This window comes from Grus americana, chromosome 10 (assembly GCF_028858705.1).
Source record: "Grus americana isolate bGruAme1 chromosome 10, bGruAme1.mat, whole genome shotgun sequence".
Taxonomy (NCBI): Eukaryota; Metazoa; Chordata; class Aves; order Gruiformes; family Gruidae; genus Grus; species Grus americana.
The window spans coordinates 23,749,653-23,775,792 of record NC_072861.1 but is presented as its reverse complement, the minus strand read 5'-3'; the positions used below and the strand labels follow the sequence as shown (position 1 = coordinate 23,775,792).

The window sequence follows — 26,140 nt, the reverse complement described above, 5'->3', positions numbered from 1 at the left end:
AGTATTGTACTGGTAAAGCTTCTGGTTTAGATGCAGTCTAACATAGATTTCTGTAGTCTAGATAGAGCTTCAAGGGTACTCGGGATCTTCAGCTTAGTATAGAGGGGCTGAAGGTGCTGGAGCAGAGAGTCTAACACAGATATATTTATTTCTTACCCCCTGTGGTGGGATTTTCCTTCATCAGTTGTAGTTTACATCTCATAGCTGGTGTTTTTGAAGCATTCACTGTTTCAGGAAGGAGTGGGCTGACTCAAGGTAACAGCGAGGTTCTATAGTCTCCTTTGTCCTCGCTTCATTTTCCAATCCCCTTTTCATATGAGATAACACTATCTGAGTTGTGTCTCTTTTCTCCCTTTCCCAGGAACTTCTCTCATTTTACTGTCCTAGGGGAGCTCATTTAGGTGCAGCAGGCTTCCTTTTATATGAAATAATGCCTTTGGGCTCTCGCGTGATGCCTGGTCACCTGATTCAAATCCATTACCTGGGAGGGAGATAAATCCTATAGGTGAGGGCTGAGTTCATTCTCTTTTGAATATGGCTAACTGTGACATGCTGCTTGTCCTGTAGTCCTGTGCCTCTTGTCTGTGGTGTGTAGCTGTGCGCACGTCTGTGAAGCGATGAAGAAGAATGTCTGTCAGAAGTTAAATAAATAAAGAGGGTAGGAGAAAGCTAGTTATTAGTAGCAACACAGGCAACAGTTACGTTGTTTCTGTGTTTGCCAAAGCAAAGCGTAGTGTGAACTGAAGTTTCAAGGTTTGTTTTCAGAGGGGAAAAAAGTATACGAGAAGGAGGTAATTTATAAATAGCAGAAATATCTACAATATCATTAAAGGTACTTACGGGCTTTGTATATGGTAGATTTAAATACAGTATATTTGGCTGAATTACATAGCTCAATTTATTTGACACCTTAAACTCTTGTCAAGACCAAGCAGTTATAACTTAATCAATTTAAATATTCGTGGAAAAGCTTGTTTATTTTGCTTATCAAGACAGAACCGATGAGTATGAAAGAAAAAAACCAAGACAGTGTAATCTTGGTACTTTTAATTTATGTTCTTAAAAATGAACATTTGGAAGAAACTTTTGAAGACTTGAATGTAGCTAAAGTGATATTCTTAAACAACTGTAATTGCTGGATTTAGAGTTCCTTAGTTTTGTGTTGTTTAGGGACTAGAAAGCTTACTAGCACTCTTAAGAGAAAGTCTCTGAGAGCTCAGTTGGAAAAGTGGGCTCTATAGATAGTTTCAGGTGAAGAGGTGTCATGCTTAATTACCCTGTCAGACTTATTTGAAGATAATTCTGTTTTGATAGTAGATTGGTTTATTATATACCTGGAAAATGTTTGATAATGTTCAATCTCAAAGATTAATAGTGAATATAAAAATGTCCTGAGTCAATTAACATAATAAGGTTCCAAACCATAAATTAGTTTAAGATTAGAAAATAAACATTTGTCACCAGTGGTCCGTGCTTTCAAAATTAAAAAGTTATTTCAAGAAGATGGTCTTTGCTATTTCTCCTCTTTATGCATTTTCTGTTCCCTTCTAGTGTAGGTGCTGTGAGGTTAGAGGAGTATGTGTAGCTGTTAATCTGCCATTTACTTTGTTGCTGGGAGTGTGAAAGGCTCTGTGCCTGCATTTGCAGATAGCTGATATTTTGTCAGAATTACTAGGGTAGAGGGCTTTGTTTGTTTGTTTGATGGTTTATTTTTATTTTTTAAAGTAACTATGCTGATAAATGCACTGCTGTTATATCAGCTTACTCAGAGTGTTGTCAGTCTGCATCTGCATTGTCAAATAGGGTGGTGCAATAGGAGCAGACCTATGAGTCTGCTGGTGTTGAGGACTCGATGCCCATGTTGTTTGCATTTTTGAAGGTTTTAGCTTGGTCTGGTCCCATGTCCTTTAGTGGTTGAAGTGTATCTTCCAGTTTAGTTTCAGTCAGACAACTCTGGTTGGTATGCTCTGAGACTGCTTTGTTATGGGAACTGAAGCACTACAAATGGGATGATAAGATCTGTTCAAAAGCTCACACCAAATCCAAATGAAAAAAAAAAAAGGTGCAGATTTATGTTAAACAACATTGTGCCTTATCAGAAGGCAGAAGATGCTATGCCACTTCTAAAGTTTTTGTTTGTGTTAAGTTCCTTGCAAAAGGAATGAGAAGCATAGGGCAGCTGATAGAAGAAAGGACAAATCTGATGTGAAAAGGCTGTAGAAGAGGGTTAAGAGCCTTCAGTCAACCATCAGAGGATAGAAGCAAATCAGATGAAGTCTGTACGGATGCTTTTTCACCTGTTGAGTTCCATAGCTTAGCTCTGCTCTTTTCCCTGTGGCTGTGTGGATGCTCCTCATCTGCTTCTGCACAAAGTCTGCTGAATTAACTTGGTTTGCAATAGATGGTTGTTTAATCTGTGTGGACACTGTTGATCTTCTGTGCTCAAAGAGAGTTTAGAAAACTAAGTTCTGTTTTATAACATACATGATACAGAAAGGATGAGGAGAGAATGATTTTTTTTGTCCCCCCACTTTAATGTGCAGGTTTTAAAATATTACTCTGTAGGAGTTTTGATCCACTGTAGTGCTCAGGGACAAAAGATGTTAACCATTTACATGAATGGTGTGCTTAGCATTTTTCTTCAAACTCTGTTTCTGAGTTATTTTATTGTCATGTTATAAGTGTCATAAATGAGGATTCTTCTTAATGAGATAATCATGAGCACAAGCTAAAATAATCCAGTTAGTTATATGTTGTTTCTTGAACAACAGAATTGATAAGGTCTGTTTTCCCACAAACTTGTATTCGTTTGTGCCTTCCAGCCCTCTCATCTCCTGTATTACCTCCAGGCTCTCTCTCCTCAGTATTTCAGGTGTCCCCACCTCCAGCCAGAGAACCTCCTCTTTGCTCTCCCTCCTGCTGGAGTGCCAGCGCTGGGTTTGCTGAGCTGGAAGCAGAACGCACGGTTGTTCATTCACTGCCCTGTCTCTGCTGAGGAGCTGACCTTTTTCCCTGAGGTAGGCTAGGAAAGGAGACAAGGTGGAGTATGTTTGTGTAGCCAGAGCGGATGTGGGGTAAGGGCTGGGCTGTGGCCATCTTTCGCTAATTGGGGATGCTAAAAGGGTCTGTCTTACTTACAAGGCTCTTGATTGTCAGAAAACTTGTAGGAAGTTAGTATGTCTGAAATTTCTCTCCCACTGTGAAATTGGATTGATATTGATCAGTGGGTTCCACATTTACCAGGGGAGGACTGACAGACACACAGACAGTTATGGACGGTGCAATTGTATAAGCCTTATTTTGTCTAGAAACCAGGCTGTAAAAAAAGCAACTTAATAGAAAAAGCTTATCAATGTTTAAGCTAAAGAATACAGCCCTTCAAAGACTACAATAAGCAAATGAAATGCATGACATAAAATACTGTTGCTTTAAAAATTTGTGACTGGATGGTCTTTGTTAAAATAACAAAGGAAAATTTTAAACCCGAATAGTTTTGGTGATCACATCAACAAAAAAACCTCCAGCCTTACAGTTGATACTGGAGCAGCTGTGGTTCCACCACAGCTTAGAAGAGTCCCTTGGCTGCTGCAGTCCCACTGACCAGTGAGTGGGCCAGGATGTGTTCCTTGGCCTTGAGGGCAAGTGGTGTGACACAGGTTGCAGCCTCCCAGCTAAGCTCCTTCCTCCAAACTGGGGTGACCTCCTCTGCCCTGCCTGTAGGGAACAGTGCTCTCCCATGTATAGCTTTGGGCTGTTCCTGAGCAGCATCCAGGAGAGCACAGTGCCATTGCTGCCATCCGGGACTGTGCCAGAGAGCATGCTGACAGCTGAACAGTTGTGTTATGTAGTTACACATGGATGATCATGGTACAGTGCTTTCACCCTATGTCCTGGGCTTGCTGGTTTACTACTATAGCTGTCCTTTCACCTGCCAGGAGTTGTATGTTTTTATTCCACCCCTTGTTCCTGTCATTCTGTGTTGAAACATTTCAGTTTACTAAGCTGGCCTAAAACTATGGCTAAATGGTGGGTTAGCCAAGTGCCAAAGCTGCCTCAGGGAGGGTGCAGGAGTATGATGGCAATTAGATTGGCTTGGGCTGTCATGGAGCCCCGGGCTGCCAGAGCAGCAAACTCTATCATGGGAGTGAGAGTGAGCTGTGCCGGAGAAGGGGAGGCTGGAACTCCCTGTGCCAGCTGCTTGGCAAAAACTACTGTCTTGCAACTACATGCTGAAAGGCAGCAAACGGCACAGTCAGTGGAGGAATGAATAGCTCCTTAAATTGACTTTACTGTCGGAGAAAACATCACTGAACTATAGCCTGCCTTTTCTTTCCCTCTCCTCCTGCACCCCTGCCCTTGGTCATAATGCACAATGAAAAAGTATCTCCTGAGCTGGAAGGGATGTAGAGGAAGGAGGTATGGAAATTAGAAAGCAGTCCTTCTGTCTTCATTAAAGCATTTGTAAGTATTGAGAATACTCGTCCATGATTTTGTTAAATTGTTTCTTCAGTGCTTCTAGTGAAAAGTGTTGTGTGCTTTGTCATATATATTGAAGGCACAAAGGTGACAACTAACTTTCTTCCAAGTATTTGTTTGGTATTTAAGTTAACTCGCATTAAGTTTGGTATTTAAGTTAAATTAGGTCTCCTCAGTACCTGGAAAATTCTCCCAAATTATAATGTAACTGCTTTGTAATGTAATAAATTAACCACTGTCAGTACCTGGAAAATACTCCCAAATTATAATGTAACTGCTTTGTAATGTAATAAATTAACCACCGTCAAGATGAGGGACTGTTTACAAGGGCAGGGAGTGACAGGACAAGGGGAATGGCCTGAAGCTGCAGGAGGGGAGATGGAGATGAGATGTGAGGCAGAAATCCTTCCCTGTGAGGGTGCTGAGGCCCTGGCACAGGTTGCCCAGAGAAGCTGTGGCTGCCCCTGGCTCCCTGGCAGTGTTCAAGACCAGGTTGGATGGGGCTTTGGGCAACCTGGGCTAGTGGAGGGTGTCCCTGCCCATGGCAGGGGGTTGGAACTGGATGGGCTTTGAGGTCCCTTCCACCTCAAACCACTCTGGGATTCCATGATTCTAAGACTTGTATTGCTCTGGAACATGGCATGGCCCTTTCTTATTCTGTGAGATTCCTGATGGAGAGGTTTACTCCTAAGATTGGGGAATGATTTGAAAAGAATCCAACAACCATGTAAGCTCACAGGTGATAGCAACACTTTTTGTTCTTGCGGTTTTCTCTGTTTTAAAATATATAGCTACAGATATATGGGTGGAATGTGCAGATTAGTGGACTTTAGCCGCCTCTATTCCATTCAGATTTACTAGTGTAGCATATGAATCCCTGCCCTGTGATACAGATGTACAACCTCCCTTTTTTCTGACTCAAAAAGTCTCTCAGGTTGCAGGCATACTAAAATACTAGCTGGCTTTGCATGCTGCTTCTTAAGAATGTAAACCCATGTAATGGCAGTATTAATAGTTCTATAGCTCCTACCTTTTTCTCAAAACATAAACTCTCCAAAGTAAGGCACTAGACAAACACTATCTTCTCGCTCAACATAGCAATTGCCTGTTTGTTTACAGAGCCATATCTGCTACTTTACAGCCATAAAGTTATTATTTCATTACATCTCATCCATTATAAAGTGGGAGAGATATGTTAGACTAAATTGGAGGCAATTAGCTTGTGAAATAAGTGAAATTCAGGGTGGAATCAAAGATGAATGGAAACAGTATAGTGTGTATGCAGATCAGTTTGGACTTACAGAACTTTTGTTGCTGTGGGTAACTTGTGCTTACTGTACTTTGTATTATTGGAATATTGACCAGAAACTTCCTATAACTTTCCACTGACTGGCCAATGAAGTTTGTTTATTCTTGTGGATTTTTCACCCAAAATAAAATAGGAAGAAAAAAAAATGAAATGTGTAAAATAGCCTCATTGTGACGGGATCAGACAGGTCCCTGAAACTTACTTCAGATAGGTTTTGAAACTGAATGAGATTCCAGTTCATAATGTCTGAATATTATGTTTTAAGGTTATCTGTAAAAACATATCACTCACAGATTAGTAAAGCTGTTAAAACTTGAGCATGTATTTTCAGATCAGTTTTAACTTAGGTACATGGACAGATTAGCAAATTAATCTCAGAGCCTGAAAGTTATAAGAATGAAGTTTTCCATGCAAGAAATAGGCCAGAATGGGCTATGAAAAAGTCAGGTTTAAATCAGCATGTATATGCAATGGAAAATGTTCAGTTTAAAATTTGTATGGACAGTGACTGATAAAAATCTTGACTGTGATGGCATTTTCCTCATTTTTAACAGCAGAGTTGGTTGATTTTTTATTTTTAAATCAGGAAAACCAGGTGTGGGAAGAGTATAATAGCAACCCCTTACAAGGTAGAGAGCACACTTTAAACTATTTTTAAAGGTTTTGAAGCTATATAGTGCAACAAGGAAAAATGTTTTCCAGGGCAGCAAGAATCATATTATCATTTAAAGAGTTTTTATCCTACAATAAAAATAGTCTGCTATTTTTGAGGCCAAAGGAGCAGCCAAAATCCTTATCTAGCCTTTTAAAAGATAGCAACCTGACAAAGTCCTGTGGAACATGTGATTGTGGTTCTGATCCCACAGGGAGATTAAGGTGAAGTAGAGTAAGATTAGGTTTTCTGGTGAAGTTAAGCAAAATGCAGCTCTCTTGTCTGTGTAGACCTTGCAAAAATTATTAGTTTGTCATAACAAACACAGGAGTTACTCCATGGCTTCCATAGTCCAACACAGACTTACTTGGACTTATTAATCTTCTTGATTTTTTTTGGTTGTGGGTTTTGGTTTTGGGGTTTTTTTAATTAAAAAGATAACTAATATGGATGAGATGAACAATTAAAAAAAGTAACTCATTAGGATTTTTCTGTGGTCAGTCAACATCCTGGAAGGTCTGTTCAGGAAGTGTTTAGCAACCTGTCTATACCACGGGTTATAACAAGAGGGAGATGACTTCCAAAAATAGGCTCCCTGTGTGCCTAGCAGCATGGATTAAATGTCCAGAGAGCCTAATATGTCTAAAGACAGCTGGTCCGTTCCCAGATCTCAACAGGAACAGTGCTGGTTCTAGTGGAATTTGTTACCCGCTCGTCTAAAGCTCAAGCACTGCAAACTTTTATTTCAAAACCTCTCAGCTATTGGTGAACTTCACAATATCTGAAGATGACTAATGTAAAATTCTTGTCTTGGCAACATCAGAGATTTTAAATAGTATCTTTCTTCAGCAAGAGATTTTGGGGTTCTGTTCTGAGATTAACTCTTCTAGGATTAACCCAGCTCTCCGTTTTTCTTTGTCGGTTAGTAGTCTGACCCAAACTGAAAAGACTGAATTAATTACAAGCATGTACCCTCAGTCGCAAAGAGAAAAATATCTTGGCCAGGAGGGAATAAACTTTCAGTTCCAAATGCATGTAGTATAATCAAAACAAAGCCTTGCTAGCAAAGCAGTGGCAAAACAATGGTGCCTAGAAATATGATTGCTGGAGCAGAAAAATAAAGTCACAGAAAATTTATTTTCTGCTAAGGCCAATTATAAAAAGACGCCTTCATTCTTTGGTGAAATCTTTCTAAGAAAATGTTTATTTTAGGGGAGATGCTTAAGCTTTGGGAGAGTAGAACTATGTATGTGCACCCCAGGCAGACATACTGAGGAATCATGGTTAAATCAAGGGAACAGAAACCCAGGGGTTTTGGGAATGATTTTATTTCAGATTGAAGTGACTTAGTAACCTGAAAGATAGGGAGGAGAAGAAAAGGTGCTTTCAATGAAACAAGGAAAGTTTAGAGGTGCCATTTGCATTGCGTCTTTGAAAGTTATAATTGCTAGCTATTGTTTTGATGAAACTCGTGGTTTCTTTAATACACTTATCCAGATTTCATAACCGAGCACCAACATTTGAATAGTACACATTGTGTGTTTTGCTGGTTTTATAAATCATTGTCTTTTTATTTTGCTTTTACCTACACTATACTGGTACTAGGTCCAGTCTGCTTTGAATCATGGTTTCCTAGTTAATTAGTTGTCTCTATAGGAGGCAGTTGCAGAAAAACACACTTGAAAATTTGAGTGACAAGTAATACGGTATGTTGCAAAATATGAAACACATCAGCTGGAATAACGTGAAATTGCAGTAATTTTCTAGGGAAGAAGAAGTTGGTTAAACAAAGGCCAAGAGTCTTTGAGGGGGGAGAAGTCTCAACACCTTTGAACTAACAAAAAGCATTTCCTTGAAGTTTGTAAAGTGCTTTGGGGCCTGTCTGGATGAAAGACTTTATCTGTCAGTCATTTTCCTTGACTTTGTTGTGGGTCCAGACAGGTATCTCATTACACAAGGGTTATCATTTGTCCCATATTTCACTCTCCCCACCAGGCACAGGCTTATCAACCTTTTGTCTGTTTCCCATGGTCACTTGGACTTCTTCGTAGGCTTGCATAAGATCTTACATTTCTTGAAAGCATCACTGGTATGATGTGAACGGACTTCAGGCAGCTCAGTCAACACATCTTCTTGTTGGGATGTTTCTTCACACTTGAAATCTGGGTCATGTCACAGTAATGTAAACGTGCTGACGAAACATGACTGGTATTATTTGTTTAAAAGGAAATTGAAGAAAATATTTGTTCTTGGTTCCTCTTTCTGTGGATCTGCCCACTGTGATCCAGCTTGTGTTCACTGATATTTGAAAGAAACGAGCATGCTTTCTCAGCAGTGTGGGCTGCATTATCTGAGCTGGTTGCTAGTAGGACACTGAACCCGCCGCTGGTAGCTCACAAGTTCCAACCTGGGCATCAGTTGTCACAGCTGTTAAATTTGACAGGTCACAGCTCAGTGTCTTGGTCACGTATCCATCTGTCTGTACAACATAAACAGCATGCATTGATACTCTTGCTCAAGATCTTAAAAAGTAAAAGAAATGTACTGCCACCTTGGCTTTGTGTAAACAAATTGTTTCAAGAAATGCTGTGGCACTAACGCAGGAAGAATACTGTGGCTGTTAAAACCGGATATATTCCACAAAATTTTTCGGTTTTGTGCAAAACACTTTGTTTTGCAATGTGAATTTTTCATACTCACTGGTCATCAGCTCCATGATGGCAAAACCTAATGTATGGGCACAGTTACCCTGAGAGAAGGGAGCGTTTTTGGCCGCCTTCTGTCACGTGGAAGGGAGGGGTACTGTGGCAGCAGGGAAAAAGTATTGTGTCAACATAGTCTGTGTTCACAATAGGAGGTTAATGTAATCTATAGCAGCAGAAGCTCTGTTGTGTAAAAAAATGTTGAGGATCCCAGCATAGCTGATGCAAGTTTCATCCTTTCATCTTCTCTCACTATCTCACCTCTTACGACAAGCTCAGAGTCTCCCTCCCAACACTGTGGAGGATGGCCAGGTAGGCTCGCAAGCCCTCTCTGGCTCTGTGCATCCGCCTTCTGTGCTGTTGGGAGAGCATGATTTCCTGTGAGATCCAGAGGGGATTTATAGCATGTCTGATCTGCCTGGGAAAGACCTGGGCATTACATTGGAATGCTGGAAAAATGGATCAGATGGAAAAAACCCAAATAAGTTCAAAAGGAAAAAAAAAACAAAACACCTAATGTATTCCTGTCGCTCACCAAGTTACACTCCTGAAGTGTGATCAGTTGTCTTAAGCCTCTAGAGCTCTTGTGGTGTTCAGGCTTGGAATATATAGTTTTCAGTGGTGGCAATTCAGTGTTATTACTGAGTGCCAAATAAATGTAGAAATCGTTCAACACTATAATTTTAATTTTTCTTGTCAGTTATCTCTTCCTATTGTTCATCGCTATTGTTCTTTTACCATCTTAAACTTTTTCCTATATCAAAAAGCCTTAAACCCTATAATTATATGTGCCTCATCTAATTTTTCTTTTAATAGTTTTGGGGAAAATAGATAAAACAGTAGTACTGTATGTGGTGGGAAAATAAATCATCCCTAACTGAAAATTTCATGGAGACCTGCTCTTATTTAGAAATATGAGTCATTCACAGGAATTTATTTCCTGCAGGTACACTGTACCTGTGCCATGGAATAACAACTGTATTTACAGGGTGGTGAGCCTGACAACTTAGTGGGGGGGGCTCAGGAAAATGGGGAATTTATTGCAGCTGTATCATGTTCAGCTGCTGCTCTTTAATAGCTCCTTCATTTCTTATTTTCCTGTCTCACAAGTTGTTTAATGAGAATTCCATTTAGTCCCTCTTTGCCATGTATTTCTCTCTTGAAGAATGAGGTTTTTCCTTTTTTTTTTTCCTTCCCCTTTTCTCCCCTCCCCACCCCCCCACTTTCTGGGTTTATTATAGACATAGAAGGAATTCAAGAAAGAAGGAGGGTTTGAGAGTTTAAAATGTGACCTGTATATAGTGCAGAAACATGGCTCGAGTCTTTAAATGCTCAGTATATTTGCTGTTAATGTATTTAGTCTACTTCAGCTTTGTGCTGTTGTGGTAATACTTCAGTATCAACTTTTCATGCTGTGAAGGAATCGCACTGTTGCTCAGAGAGAGGATTTTGAGCTGCAGGCTCCTGAAAAGAGAACTAAAATATAGGAATTGCTTAGGATTGTTTAGTGTCATCCCACATACAACCGCCTGCACGACCGCTCGACTTGGGTCTTAGCGCACCTCCCTGGCCCAACGAGGTGGTGCCTGCTTCTGGCTGCGCGAGGGCCTTGGCTACACAGTCCTTCAGGCAGGCTCTCCGCCGAACAGCAGGCTGTGGTGCAATCCCAATTGTACGTGTTTGCGGAAGGAAATTCACGTACATGTTTAGACTTGATTATTTTGACTGCGAGAGTGTGTTAAGTATTGTAGTCTGGTTTATGCTTGTTTCGGAAAAGAAACATGAATGTAATGCAAGTAAAAACTGTCCACTGCCAAATGCATGGAGCATTAGGAAAGCAAACTTCTGTCATTGAGAGGATTGTAGGTAACTGTTGCTAAGTCCATTAGAGATATTTATAACCCCAGGCTTGATACCCAGGATGCAAAATGAGCCAAAGAACTCTCTGGCAATAGTGTACAGATGAGTTGAACGGTTCCTTGCTGGATAAATAGACACTCACCATTGACCAACATTACAAGGGTTCATCCTTTGTCTGCCTGGTATTTGTTTTGGTTCTAGAGAAATCAGGCAACTTGTAGCATAGCAAATTTTAAGTAATATTTTCATTCTCAAATTGGACTTTCACTAGTGTCAGTCTTTCAATGTTTTACAAGTTTGTCTAATTCTTTTTTACACACATTTGGGTTTAGTACAGTCTTGTTTAATTCCTGCCCAGGAAATGGCAGTCACCTTAGATTTCTCACCAGAATATTTTAAAAGACTACTGGTTTATAAAGTCACATCGTAGGATGTTTCCCAGTTTTTCAAAATGTATAAGTATCATTCTAATGAATGTGGTTTACATATTTGAATATACTAAATCCTGTTATATTTTGGTGTTCATTTACTTCATTCCTAATTCCCCCTCGTAAATAGTTATCCATTGTCAATCAAAAACCTGAATTAGTTTGGTGTAACTCTCTTCTTACCTTTCAGAGTTTTTGAACTAGGTAAATGAGAATTAAGAACCTCACTTGTGTATATCTTGATATACTCAACATGTATATTTTAGGAAGTCCTGACTCTTTCAGTTCTGTGTAATACACCCTTTCCAGAGAGTTCATAGTACAGGCGATTGAAAATTAGTTTCTGTAATTGGGTTAACTAGAGACCACAGTTGTGAGCGGCACAAAAGCATTACTGTATAGAAAAGGCTTAAGAACAGCAATGCTCGGACCTCAGCTTTGGTGTTTAGGTTAGTGTCCTCTTGTGCTCTACAGAGGGATCTGGACAGGCTGGATCCTGGGCTGGGCTGAGGCCAACTGTATGAGGTTCAACATGGCTCAGTGCCGGGTCCTGCCCTTCAGTCACAACAACCCCAGGCAACGCTACAGGCTTGGAGCAGAGTGGCTGGAAAGCTGCCCAGCGGAAAAGGACCTGGGGATGTTGGTCAACAACTGGCTGAATATGAGCCGTCAGTGTGCCCAGGTGGCCAAGGCGGCCAACAGCATCCTAACTTGTATCAGGAATAGTCTGGCCAGCAGGACCAGGGCAGTGACCATCCCTCTGTACTCGGCACTGGTGAGACCACACCTCGAATACTGTGCTCAGTTTTGGGCCCCTCACTACAAGAAGGACATTGAGGTGCTGGAGCGTGTCCAGAGAAGGACAACGAAGCTGGTCAAGGGAATGGAGCACAAGTCTTATGGGAAGCGGCTGAGGGAACTGGGGTTGTTTAGCCTGGAGAAAAGGAGGCTGAGGGGAGACCTTATCACTCTCTACAACTACCTGAAGGGAGATTGTAGCCAGATGGGTGTTGGTCTCTTCTCCCAGGTAACAAGTGATAGGACAAGAGGAAGTGGCCTCAAGTTCTGCCAGGGGAGGTTTAGATTAGCTATTAGGAAAAATTTCTTCACTGAAAGGGTTGTCAAGCACTGGAACAGGCTGCCCAGGGAAGTGGTGGAGTCACCATCTTGGAGGTACTTAAAAGACTTGTAGACGTGGTGCTTGGGGACATGCTTTAGTGGTGGACTTGGCAGTGTTAGGTTAACAGTTGGACTCGATGATCTTAAGGGTCTTTTCCAACCTAAATGACTCTGTGAAGGCATTGGTAGATGTCATGGAGATCAGGGAATTCTTGGACTGCAGTTGGTGGGACTGACTGTGCTCCATGCTGCTTGCTTGGTGCTTGGCTTCACGCACACACTGCCTACCTGTTCGCTCCAAGACATCAGGGCCACTTTGAACCCTGTGCTGTGTCACAGTGAGTACTCTGGGAACGGAGCCTCTAGTGACTCCCAGCTTCCCTCCATCCATCTGTGGACCTGTGTCCTGCTCAGCTCTCCAAAATACACCAGCTGAGTTGGCTGTGTGATGTCTGGCTACGTCACTCGTGAGGTGCGCCATGTGTTCTTCTCCAGCGCCTGCTCTGTTGTATTACTGATGCCCATTGATTCCCTTTATAAACTGATTTAACTGGCATAAAAATGAAGTAATTTTTTTCCCTGTTAGCTCAGTGAGCTGACCTGGTTTCTGAGGAGGAGGCAAACTCTGAAATGGGTGTGGGAAAGTGAGGAGGGAGCAGGATCAAGCCACTAGGTCCCTCATGTCATCCTGCCATATCTTAAAGTGCCTTTGAGAAGCTTGCTCTGATGATTACATATTCTTGTACCTTTTTCCCTATATCTTTCTGATTTTATTCCCCTTTTACCACTTCTCCTCAACTTCTCAGCATAAACATGTTTCCTGTACCCAGGGGACCATCATGGGTATAGGCTGCCTTGTTGCTCTGTTCCCGTGCCTGGCTCCCAGGACTTCCTGGCAGGAAGGATTGCAAACAACAATCCATTCAACCTGTGGAACAGAAAAAAAAGACTGGTTAGTCATTCTGGGTGGGATAGGGCTGGCTGGCCTGTCAGAGCTGCGGAGGAGCCCAGCACACTGGGCTGTTGGTCCCCAGGTGAAGCTGGGATGGTTGATGTGTTTATGGCTCTGCTGTCTGCACTCCTCCTCTGCTCACTTCTCTGTTCTAGAGACTGCTGCTTGGGATCTCATGTAAGTCTCCTTGCAATATATGAATCAAAGAATTTCAGAGTTATAATTCAACCAAATTAATTCCTAAACAGCTTGATAATAATGCTAATAAAATTCCCTTTTCAAAGCATGGAAGGACTAGAGCCCCATGGAGAGTTTTAAGAATATTTTTAACATGGCAAAACAGTGTTGTTTTTTCTCTAACTTCATTCCAACAAATGTTGGAATCCACACAATGTTGATAAAAAATGATGCTTTCCTCAGTATTTCTGAAGTGAAAATATATTCCATGTTTTAAGGTATCTTTGGACCATCCTGTCTGTTGATGTTTGACAATTTCTTCAATTTTATAATTAGGTCCTCCTGATTTGTACAGAAGTACAATAGGAGCATATGTCTATTGTTGTGGATCCTTCCCACCATAAATCATACCCCCAAAATTAATCTGGCAGCAGTTTGTAAGAAAGAAAAGTTGAGATGCAAGTTCTGATAATAGGCATATTTATTTTATATCTTTGTGTAAGAATGTTATTTTTATCTTTTTATTTTCCTAGTGGCAAGGAATAGGAACAGAAAATTGGATTAAAATCTTTAGGGATTTTTTTCATTATTTCTCTGCATTACTTTTTTTCCACATACGGTAGAGTCTTTTAAACAAAATGCAAATTTTATTGCAAATATTAATAAGGAAAGGATACACTCATGGACTTGGAGTTTAATGCTTCGGTTACTAGAGGGCACAAGATTATAAGGAACCAGTTTTTATAAATTTAGTCTACGGTCTCTGTTGTTTTTCCTTAAACCTGACATTTTTGCTGTAGTTACTTCAGTCATTCAAAATCTTGATTTGTCCTTTTCCTGTCTGTAAACAGTTGTTGTATTAACTACTAATGGAAAATGCTGGACATGTACATATGAAAAATGAAATGCCATGTTTGCTGGCAGTTAAATATTATATGTACCTAAAATATTTCACTCTGACAATACCAATTGAGTACTTTTTTTGTGAAGTCTTCTAAAAAATAGTGTCAGTAGTTATGTTATTCTTCAATAGTTGGAACACCTTTCATTTGAGATTGAGATTTCTCTAACTGCGAACAAATGCCACTGTGTACAGTGTCTGGACTGTTTTTGAAAAATATTATCAGAGTATTTCTGTGTCTGTGAATCACACCAGTGCCACCATTGCCTTTTCCTAAACAAGATAGCTTGTGACATTACTTATATTTTAAATGTTATAGATATTTTTTCTATCTATTCAGCAATAAGATACATGCTGAATCTACTTCAGAAAAGCAGATACCAATTCCTATCATGATAAGCGTATGATTCTCTTTAAAAACAAATGTTTTTTGTCATGACTTCAGCTAGGAAATGCATATTAGTTTCTTACTGGTACTTCTGTGCATTACAACTCAGATGGATTTCTTGCTACTTCTTTTTTCTGCTCCTGATCCAGTAAATGCATAATTTTAAGCACAGGAGTAGTCCCATTCCAATCAACCCAAGTATGAGGTTCAGTCAGGTGAAGAAGGCATATCCCTCAGTCCAGAAAAGCAGTTATATTTATGCGCGAATTTGACTATACCAGCAGTCCAATTGAAGGTTGGAGATAAATGGGACAGATTCTCTGGAATGGCCTTTTACTCTGCTTTAATAAATATTGCCCTTGCACAAGTCTTCCTGTGGTCTAATCTTATTCCCAAATATAGTTGTATTGAAGATCAATGTTAGGTTCCTTGGTTGAGCTGCTATATCCTCACCCATATTGAATGCACAGTCTCATTTATGATTTCTTCTTCTGTGAACACTTGACACGAATTTAGATTTATGCCTCATCTCAAATTTAATATAGAGACTTAAAATGAAGTATTGTGAGGAGCACAGAGCTGGAAAGGACTGCCTAGGTCATTGAGCCTAGTCATTTGATGCTGAAGACACCAGACACCATACAATCCTTTTCATCTTAAAAGCAGGTAGATTTTTTTTTTTGTTCCTACTACTCACATTGGAGGGTTATGCAAAAACCTCATTGTTCTAATGGTTAGATGTATCCACAGCCAGATTATATTCATTTGTTCTTCTGCCAATGTTATGCTTTAAATTAAATAGGTCTTCTCTTTTATTTCAATTAAGCCATGGAATCCCAGACTGGGTCAGAAGGGACCTCAGAGCCCATCCAGTGCCACCCCTGCCATGGGCAGGGACACCCTCCACTAGCCCAGGTTGCCCAAAGCCCCATCCAACCTGGCCTTGAACACTGCCAGGGAGCCAGGGGCAGCCACAGCTTCTCTGGGCAACCTGTGCCAGGGCCTCAGCACCCTCACAGGGAAGGATTTCTGCCTCACATCCCATCTCCATCTCCCCTCCTGCAGCTTTAAATGTATATACGGATGTAAAAGCTCAGTGCATCAGAGCACTGTCAGTGTTACATAATTTTTTGAGTTCATGATCTGAAGCTTAATACATTTCTTCAATGACTAAGTATTCTTGTTTTTTCCTTTTATAGCTTTACATGTGGTACACATGAAAATGAGGCTGAGAACGCGGAAAGCTTCTCAGCAATCGAATCAAATTCACACACAACGTGCTTTGAGGGCAAAGAGGAAACATTCGGAGGTGGAAGAGAGCTTACCTGTTGGCGGAGGAAAACCACAGAAAAATGAAACTGGCTTGTTGTCTTCAATCAAAAAGTTTATTAAAGGAAGCACACCCAAGGTATGCCATCAGTGGGTTTCTTCTTTTGTTTTTTTTTAATTGGGTCATACTCGGTTAAATTTGATTTAAAAACATTTCTGTTAAGAATAAATAAACATGTAATGTGGTGGAAGCAAAGCATTCTTGTAAAGAATTGGAAGGTGAGAAGTAGCTGTGATAGTTGTGTCAGGTAACAGATATTTAAAAAAAACCCCAAAAAACAGACTTTCAAACCCTACAAGAGTCAATTGTAGTGCTATTTAAGATAATCCAATAAATCACAGGATTTATTACCTAGGTATTTCTTTGTGAAAATATTGACTAATGAATTCAGTAGATTTTTAATTTCTGGTTTGAGGATTCTTTGACTTTGGCAGTTGCCAGTACTGGCAACTAAGAAAAGCAAGTCTGTAAGCATAAATTTGCTGAATACTTTTAGCATTTGTCTTCAGAATTTTTAGGAGTCTCAATCAATAAAGGTCAAACCTCACAAATTCAGCTATTGTGAAATTGAGGTGGCTACTCAGTATCTTATTGCAGTGAACGCTGCCCTCACGTAGTGGGTCAACTGCAGATGTTGTTAGGGCTAAACCACTAAATCTCATCTGCCTTGATCCAGGCAGGAATCTGAACTTTACTAATCTTCGCATGTTAAAACCTCTTGCATATATGTTTTGAGGGTGAATTTTATATATATTTATGTTGATAGACTGAATGTTACCTTGCAGTTGCTTCAAAAACCTGTGTTTTTTTTCTGTAAAGGGAGGCTAGTTAAAAAAATAAACTTAACTCAGCCCCAGCAGTCCAGATATTGACACTACGTGGCTGTAAATTTTAAAGAAGAGTCGCCAAGAAGTCATAACTAAATTAAAATGTAGCCCAGATTAACTATATGATAAATAAAAATAGGATATAAATTCAGAAGTATTTTCTGGGTTTTGAAGTAAGTATTGAAACGATAATTTTGTAACAAGCTGAAGTTGAAATAATTTTAATTAAAGTAACAGTATATTCTTAAATTTTCAAAAACATAGTGAAATTTAATATCTTATGGCATGTGTTAATTACTTATCATAGAAACATTGAAGTACCAAGAAAGAAATATTTCAGTAAAAATAAATAGTTAAATATGCTTACATTTTGTTTTTCATTAAACCGGGACAATTAATCTATTTTACATTCACCATCTGTATTGTAGCTCAGTAGTGCAACATTTTGGCTGCAAAACCACTGCAACAAAACGCTGAAATCTAAGCAAAACATTTTACATTGGAATTTTAAGATAAGGGAAATATGTCTGGTTTTCCTTTTCTTTGTCTCTTTAAGGATTTGTTAACTTTCTGTCTTCCCCTCTTCTCTTCCCTTCCTCTTCCAAATCTTTGGATTACATTTCATTCTTTTTTTTTCTTGACAGGGTTTTTAATTTAAAATGTCCACATTTTTCTCCTGTTTCCTTTCATGTCCTCTCCTGTGCCTGTAGCAGGACTTGGAGTGGTTCCAGTGGCATTAGCATGGCATGATATTGATACTGCCGGGCTATCTTCCAGAACGCTGATGACTTAACAAAGTAGTCTTGTGGCTGCCATGGAAACATTATAACTCTTTGAGATAGTGCGTGTGTACAACTTGCATAGTACTTCGTTTATGGGTATGCTAAAATCTAAATCACCACTGAGGTTATATGGATTTACGGCAATAAATGCCTTCATAACAAGTATACCTTGACAATTTTGATCATAGTCATAGGTCGTTTAACTGGTATTGTAAAAATGTCTTATTAGAAATACTCCTTAAACAAAACCTGAAAGAACCTTACAGCTCTTCAGTTAGAGAAACCAGAGGCTGAAAGGTGGCTCTCCAAACAAGGGTGGTGGTAGGTCTGATCTTGAGGTCTTTTGCTAGTTCACGGCCCCCGTGCAGGTCAGCAATAGTATTGAGTGCACAATCATGTTTGTCATTTACAAAATGACAGATCCAGTATACCAGAAAAAATGATACTTGTATGTGTACAGGAAGTACTATTAAACTTTGTAAATGTTAACACTGGAAATACAGTAGAACGTGCTGTTGGAAGTTCCTCTAAACTTGTTCAGTTTTGGGGGGTTCTAGCACTGTCAGAAGTTGCATTGACTTTGAAAGTGTTGTCATTACTTCTCGTCTCAGTTTGGGCCATTCCTTAATACATACGTGGTTTCTGAAAACAGCCTAAAATCAAACAAAATATTTATGTCGCTGTGACATTGTCATGTTCCTTATTGCACAATTATTGATAATAATGGGTTATATTGAATTGAATAGATAATAGAATTGAAATAGATTGTTATAGAGGTATATATAGTAGGTATCTTTAGTTCTATACCTGTACAATAAAATTGTCAGTGTATAAACCAAGTAGTACAATACCGTTATATCTAATTTCACCTTTGAATTCTATTAACTTGTACAACATGGGCACAGCAGCATGAGCTTTCATACCACATCATGATAGCTCCTCTTCTGAAGTGTGAAAGGGATCTCCAGATTTGGTGAATTCTTTATGCCTCTGCTGATACCATCAGCCAGACTTCCTGTTTCCATTGTCATTTTCGGTTTGCACTTGTTTTCCATAAAGAGATGAGAGCACAACTCATTTTGTGAAGGCCAATGGATAGCTTTTAGAAGTTAATTAATTTCTCCCATTTTTCACCGGTGTCAAACATTTGCACAAATGACCCAGAAGATGAGATGCCTTACTGTTCTTTTATCAGTTCAGTGAGCCATCCGTTTTCTCTCATTATATGGATTTATGGTATATACATATTATTAATTCTAAGTGGTAGTAATTAGATTGTTCTCACCAAGGTTGTTGGTCAAGGATATTGCCACTAGGAAGCTTTTGCGATCAGTGGTGTTCACTTGTCTTCTGATATGGATGTCAATACATTTCCATGTTTGTTAGTATTTCTTTTAGCTACTGTGCTGTTAGCATGGGCCTTAGATTAATTTTTCTAAAAGATCTGTTCACTTTTTTTTTTTTTGGAGCATGCAAACTGTTTTTCCTTTTTAAAGATGTGAAACTGCTGCTCCAGAAAGGTAATATTGTAATTCTAAAATGGAAATTTTAATTAACTTTGATATGGTCTGTGGCCTCATTATTTATTTTTATATTTAATTCAATTTATTTTGCATTGTCTCACACCTTACATTTCAGTGTACTCTGTACAGTGATGCTTTAGATTTCAGATTGCCATTTTATTATGTTGTAATAGGTGCTTTGGGGAAAAAGGGGGAGAAACCTGTCTTGAACATATGTGTCTACCCATATACTCATGCACAGAAAATATGCAAAAATGTCTGGTCCCGTATCATGCGTGTAAGTGCCACAGGGGAGGACAGCCACTTACTTACAGGTGACAATAGTTGTTGGGTGCTAGCCCTTGCTTACAACATGTTTAACAGCTAAGTTTCACCATGTACTGTCTGATACGGATTGGATAGCAGCAAGTTATACACTTGTATACAACTTAGCAAGCCGCTTTATGTAGGGAGCATGGTAGAGAATTTCATATTGGATATTGTTGTGCAGTTTGCTTCCTGTATATTTGTTAGGCAGAGAAATCAAGTTTCAGATAATTTTAGTCACCTTGTCTCTCTGTTTCCCCAATTCCATGGCACTTAAATATTTATAAATTGGCTATCCAGTGAAATAGTACTTAGAGTTTTTCTGCTGCAGAAGTTCCAAGTACAGTTTTCTTTCCCAATACTTTGCTATTTACCTTGAGTGGTGTCAGTTTGAATGAGTTTAAAGTTCCAGCTGGCCAGATACATATTGCATATTCTGCATCTGGAAGTGGAACAATAAATGGATCTTTTGTGAAACTTTCCTTAACAGCGAACGTTTTCTGGTAGTATTCAGCAGAGAAAAGAGGCACTATTCAGTATGTTTCTTTTCCCCCCCTTTTTCTGTTTTAAGGAAGAAAGAGAAAATCCTGCAAAAAGAAGTAGAATTGATCGGGATATAGATAACAACTTGATTACATCCACACCTCAAACAGGAGAAAAGCCTAATAAACAGATCTCTCGAGTACGACGGAAAAGTCAAATGAATGGAGGTTTGTAAATACTCTAATCCTACATTGTTGCAGTCGAATGGTGATTCAGTAGCCTTACAGCTGATAACTAATAGGACATTTCAGCGGTGGAGGTTACTAAGGGGTTTATGACTGACTTCAGTGAGGGCAGGGCTGACCTAATAGTAGCAAAATAAGGTTTCTAAGACTGTGAGCTCAAATAGTTGCAACATTAGTTCTCAGACACATCCATTATATCCTTGTAAGAACAATTTGGATGTGCGATTGTGACCAGCTATTTTGGAACTAATTTAACTTTTTAAAAAATTACTGTTCTAAAAAGCCAATAATAATTATTTGATTTAGGTCTTCTCCCATTTGCCCACAAAAAAAAAGTGACATGTGACTTCCCAACTCGACCTTTGTGGAAGTAACCAGGTGTCCTTAGATATTGAAAGCACTTGTCAAACACACAGACACGTTTCTGTCATAGAATCATAGGAAAATTTAGATGGGAAGGGACCTCTAAAGGTCACCTGGGCCAGTCCCCCTGTGCCCCTCACAGCAATGTTCACCCAGCTTGAAGTGAGATCTGACTTTGGAGTTAGATCAGGCTGCCTGGAGCCTTGTCCAGTCGAGTTTCGAGTATCTCTAAGGACGGCGCTTCCACAACCCTGTTCCAGTGTTTGACCACCTCCCTGTGAAGATTATCTCTTTTTGAATATCTCTAATAATGACATGATGTAATGGTCAGTGACATTTAACGTAGCAGCTGTGGTTCCAAATCCGACTATAAAAAAAATCCATTTTTTAGACTTCTTTTCTAAGGAAACAAGACTTGCATGATTGTGCAGCCTGTCACTGTTCCTTCATTCTCCATTCCCCTGATAACTTTGGAATCCATTGTCTGGTTTCTGCCAAGTTTGTCAGCAAGGCAGAGGTCTCGGAGATTTCATAGTCCAACAAGGTTTGCAAAATCAGTAGCTAAGTAGAGGACAGAGCTCCAAATGAGTGACTTCAGTGACGGAACGGTTACTGTGTGAGAGAATTACCTGTTTAGTTGTTGGATGTCTGTGGAATGTGGCTTTTGGAGCAACCCCTTTTCCAGTATTTGCTACTGCTAATGAAGGTTTTTGCCTCCTGAAGAGATCACGGATATGCACCCACTTAGTGTGATGCCTGCAGATAGTGCTCAAAGATGAAAGAGGAACTATTGACTTAAATCAAGTGTGTTCTGAGATATGCACATAAAGCACACGGAGCCCATGTTGCTGTTACAGCGATATGAAGTTCATAGTTAAAATATTCTGTATTAGTGAAGGCACCAAGTTGCAGCTGGCACACCCTATGATTTATATAGAAACGATAGGAAGTGTGAAGTACTCGTGCAGCTCCATCAGGCTCAGCTGACAAAAAGGTTCTCAGCTCATGTGCACAAAATACATTTGCTTACTTCCATATGGACAGACATCTCAAAGACTTGTTACTGTGAAGTAAATAACTTCTCTTTCATTTCAGTCCCAGAACTGTGTCTTGGAGCTCAGCCACAAGATGGCAATTTTTAGTTCTAGGATGTACTTTACTGTACATGCACATTTATAGAAAACCTGAATCGTTACACATTATGTTTTGTAATGGGAAGATTTATTGAATTCCGTGTCCTTTGTCACCTGTGATAACAACTAAAAATTATTTTACTTCATAATTGTTTTTATGCATATGTGCATGTGTATCTGTAGCAAATAATAAAATATGGACTTGATCTTGTGAGTTTGGAGGTTCAGCCATCGGAGTTCCACTGACTCTTTCTCTTGTTTCCATCTAGTGGAGCCCCACTGATACTGACATCTATTTGTGTGCAAGGTGCGCAGCATCTTAATGTCAGTCTTCCATCATCAAGTCCATTTAAAGGATTTAAACTTCTATTATTTGTTAATCTATAGCATACTTTTATAAACAATGAGTGCTTCCTAATTTGAAGTGTTAAACTGAAGACGGTGTTGAAAATTGGCATTTTGTTTTTATGTTACTAAATTGCTAGCTCACTTTTTTTTTTTAAGTTGTATCCTTTTTTGTCGACCAAGTTGAACCATGAGCAAGAGGGATCTTTCCTATAGTGAAAGTAATAATAAAAGAGAGCATGTAACAGTGCAAAACAGAAGCATGGTATTATACTTCATAACTTTTCTTTTACAGAAGCTGGAAGTTACGAAATGACAAACCAACATGTAAAGCAAAATGGAAAATTAGAAGATAATCCTGCCACTGGCAGTCCCCCACGAACTACATTACTGGGAACCATATTTTCTCCTGTTTTCAATTTTTTTTCACCAGCAAATAAAAATGGTGAGTATTATTTTAAAAGCCAATAGTGTTTAAGAATGATAGATTTTATTTTTTTAAAGAAAAAGCTGTTTTGAGCAGCAGTACACTTTTCCTTCTGATTTATAGACCAAGAGTTACTACTACCAGATAAAAGGCCTCCTTAATTCTTAGAAGGGTCAGTCATTAGTAAAAGAAGCAATAAGTTTATATGCATTAGAACATGTCTTTCATAGGTGTAAGTATCTAGCAGTGTACCTTTTCTTAATAAATAAATAAATAATGGTATTAAGTTCCTTGACCTAAACATGAAGGCATTTGTCCTGGTCTTCAATTTGGTTCTTATTTTTGTAACGTGGATCAAATGCAACCATCTTTGATTATTCTGAAACTTTTTTCCTGTGGTTAATAATGACTATCAGTGCTCTGATAGGTAACTCAGCTTAAAGGTAATGACTGTGAGTGTGCTGAAATCTTAATTCAGGAACATCAGGATCAGATTCTCCAGGACAAGCTGTTGAAGCTGAAGAAATAGTCAAACAACTTGATATGGAACAGGTAGATGAGATTACTACAAGTACTGCAACATCGACCAATGGAGCAGCTTATACTAGCCAAGCAGTGCAGGTCAGATCCACTGTCAATAATGGTCTGGGAGAAGTGGAGGAAACAAATGACCGTGACCTGCCACCACTTACAGGTAAGAAATGTGTCCTTGCCTTGGACCCAAATGTTGAAGCTGTATGTAATTTGTGCTCTGAGGGAAATCCTAGCTCTGACATTTTGTATAAATTAATATTGCACGTTTGCTTAGGGCATGCAAACAGTATTAATATTGATTTTTATGTTCAATAGATCGATCTCTTTTATGCACTAAAGACACAGTTTTGGCAAGTCTCATCTATTCCTGGTATAACTCAGTTGACCTCATAACGTTTCTTCAAATGAAAACAAAGATTCCAGAAGAAAGGCAGTTTTATTAATATTGAACCCTCTTCCTTGAGCTGCCGACTGGAAGAGCTGTGCCAGCTTCTTGGGCTGGAATGCGCATCGCAGTAGCTCATGCTGCAGGGGTTGTGCGGATGCCGTGCTGTGTCGTACGGGCGCTGTCGTTCTGGCCAGGTCATGAAGGGCTGTGGCATGACGTGAGTGACGTCAGGCTCTCGGGCAGCTTCCTGTGAGCAGCACAGGCCATTTGGAGGAATCCTGGGTGAGAGGGAGGGGAGAAGGGAGAGGTTTTGTCCTTGTTGTTTGAGGGACGCGTGCATCAAGTGCAAATTTTCACTTCTAAAAACTGCACTAATAAGACTAGCTCTTGTGGTTTTTTGTTTTATTTTTGGTTTTGGTCATTTTCGTTGAATTTTAGCGCCAGTATCTCCAGACAGTGGCTACTCATCAGCACACGCGGAAGCCACCTATGAAGAAGACTGGGAAGTCTTTGATCCGTAAGTGCTGATGTTTGTGCTGAAAATATTAAATTGATAATTTTGGTATTAAGATATTTTTATTTAAGTTGGAACACTTTTATATTATGGTGATGAATTCCAAAAGCTCTTAACTTAAAAAAATAAGTGTACGTTGATGTGGGGTTTTTTCAACTGAAAATACTTATTTCTTGTGCAGCCTTAAATATTTGAAATATTAAGTTGGGCTACAGTGTTACCAGTTAAATAATGTATATACATTTCTACAGCAAAATCTATATTCTTTTCAGATATTATTTCATCAAACATGTTCCGCCACTAACAGAAGAACAACTTAACAGGAAGCCAGCTCTTCCACTGAAAACAAGAAGCACACCAGAATTCTCATTAGTTCTAGACTTGGTAAATATCTTTATAAACACATACCAAAAGCAGGGGATGCGTAGCATTTCATTTGTTTTGTTTGTTGCTGGAATCATTAATCTTTGCTTTAAACAAAAAGGCCTTGGTGAAGGTTACACAGTTTTTAGTATTTTTAGTTATAGTCTGCATTAAAAAAAATTAATGGTGGCAAGAATAGAATGCTTGCTGTATTGAATACTTAACATCCGGGTTAAAAAAAAAAAAGGCATTACAACTTTTATCATCTCAAACAAAGAGTTATCTGTCCCCATAAAGCTTTCCGAAATCCAGTGTGGAAAAAAATGAGATGTAATAAATGGGAAAATTCAGCTTCTTATGTCTTGCATCTAGATAGGTCAAGAATGAATCTTTTAATTCTTAGAACATTCTTACTCTTAGGGGGCACAAATCCACTTTTTTAAAATATAAAAAACAGCAGTGTTTTTATTTATTTATATTTTAAATATATTTGTCTTTTATAATTATTTCTTTTAGTCTCTCTGTTTTGAAAGTTGTTTCAGACCCTGTTAATGATGTCAGGAACATTATTTTATCGTGAACAATATCAGTTGGCATGTCCTCCCATGGTCGTATGAGTGGATAGATTATTCAGATTGACAGGTGCAGACTTGAACTGAATGACAGGATAGCCTACAAAATTAAGATACCTTCTTATAATTATGCCCCTAGCACACAATTCAAAGTGGAAATTTTTTTCAAAAACTGCAAGAACAATGAAATATATCATTCATTCTAAGAATTCTTCAACCTTGACAGCACTTGCACAAAAATAAATTTTCCAGACTAAATAAACCTACCTTAAAATGAGCATAAAAATCCAGAAAACTAGTTCTATTTTCAGCATTCTTTTCACAATCTTTCTTTTACATCATCTTTTCTTTTTTTTTTTTTAATAGGATGAAACATTAGTGCACTGTAGTCTAAATGAATTAGAAGATGCTGCACTCACTTTTCCAGTCCTTTTTCAAGATGTCATTTACCAGGTAATTAGTGTGCACTGAAAAAATACATACCTTTTTATTTTGTTTAACATATGAATTCTTGCTGTGTGTATTTCTTATCATCTTCTTTAAAGAGAAATAAGTAACTGTCTGGCATTTAACAACTGTCTGGGTTATAAACTGCAGGTGTCAAATTTTGCGAGGTGGATTTTTCCTGTATTAGAATTACTGTGGAGCACTGTTTATTGCCACCACAACGGGGTAATGTCAGTTGCTGATTCCAGTTGTAACCATTCATTGCTAAGAGAGCGTGAGTGATCTTTGTAGCAGCGATCTGCAGCAGCAGCCTTTCTCCTTGCCGGCAGGTGGAGGCAGGAACACTGAAAGTTCAGGCAGTATCACTTCCCAGGTACAGCTTCTCACCAACTCTTAACTTTCTGGTAGGGAAAACCAGTCCACATTGCTCCATCGTTTTTTCTTTATAGAAGACATCTTCAGATGCTTCTGTCTTGGTCGTTAGTCTTGCTGTACACTTTGCCAGTTCCAGTTCTACGTCTTTACTCCCAGAGACTCTGCTGGGTACTTGGAGTGATTTTTGATTGTCTTGTGGAGACCACTAGATTGAGGTTT

General features: G+C 39.1%; 1 protein-coding gene and 1 long non-coding RNA gene across 4 annotated transcripts in view; both read left to right on the top strand.

Annotated features, from left to right (window-relative positions):
* The window catches only part of LOC129210586 (uncharacterized), a 131,424-nt gene that overhangs the window by 72,775 nt on the left and 32,509 nt on the right, over positions 1–26,140 (top strand). The window lies entirely within an intron of this gene.
* The window catches only part of CTDSPL2 (CTD small phosphatase like 2), a 43,877-nt gene that overhangs the window by 5,327 nt on the left and 12,410 nt on the right, over positions 1–26,140 (top strand). The window contains exons 2-9 of one of the 3 annotated variants that reach the window (XM_054836477.1): positions 15,510–15,630; positions 16,164–16,372; positions 20,304–20,442; positions 22,597–22,746; positions 23,207–23,422; positions 24,089–24,167; positions 24,437–24,548; positions 25,466–25,552. In XM_054836477.1, coding sequence (XP_054692452.1) covers positions 16,181–16,372; positions 20,304–20,442; positions 22,597–22,746; positions 23,207–23,422; positions 24,089–24,167; positions 24,437–24,548; positions 25,466–25,552 — 975 coding nt within the window. In that variant the 5' untranslated portion in view covers positions 15,510–15,630; positions 16,164–16,180. Of the gene's footprint in view, positions 1–2,893; positions 3,018–15,509; positions 15,631–16,163; positions 16,373–20,303; positions 20,443–22,596; positions 22,747–23,206; positions 23,423–24,088; positions 24,168–24,436; positions 24,549–25,465; positions 25,553–26,140 lie in introns of those variants that run through there. The other 2 variants (XM_054836479.1, XM_054836476.1) reach the window with 2 other exon arrangements.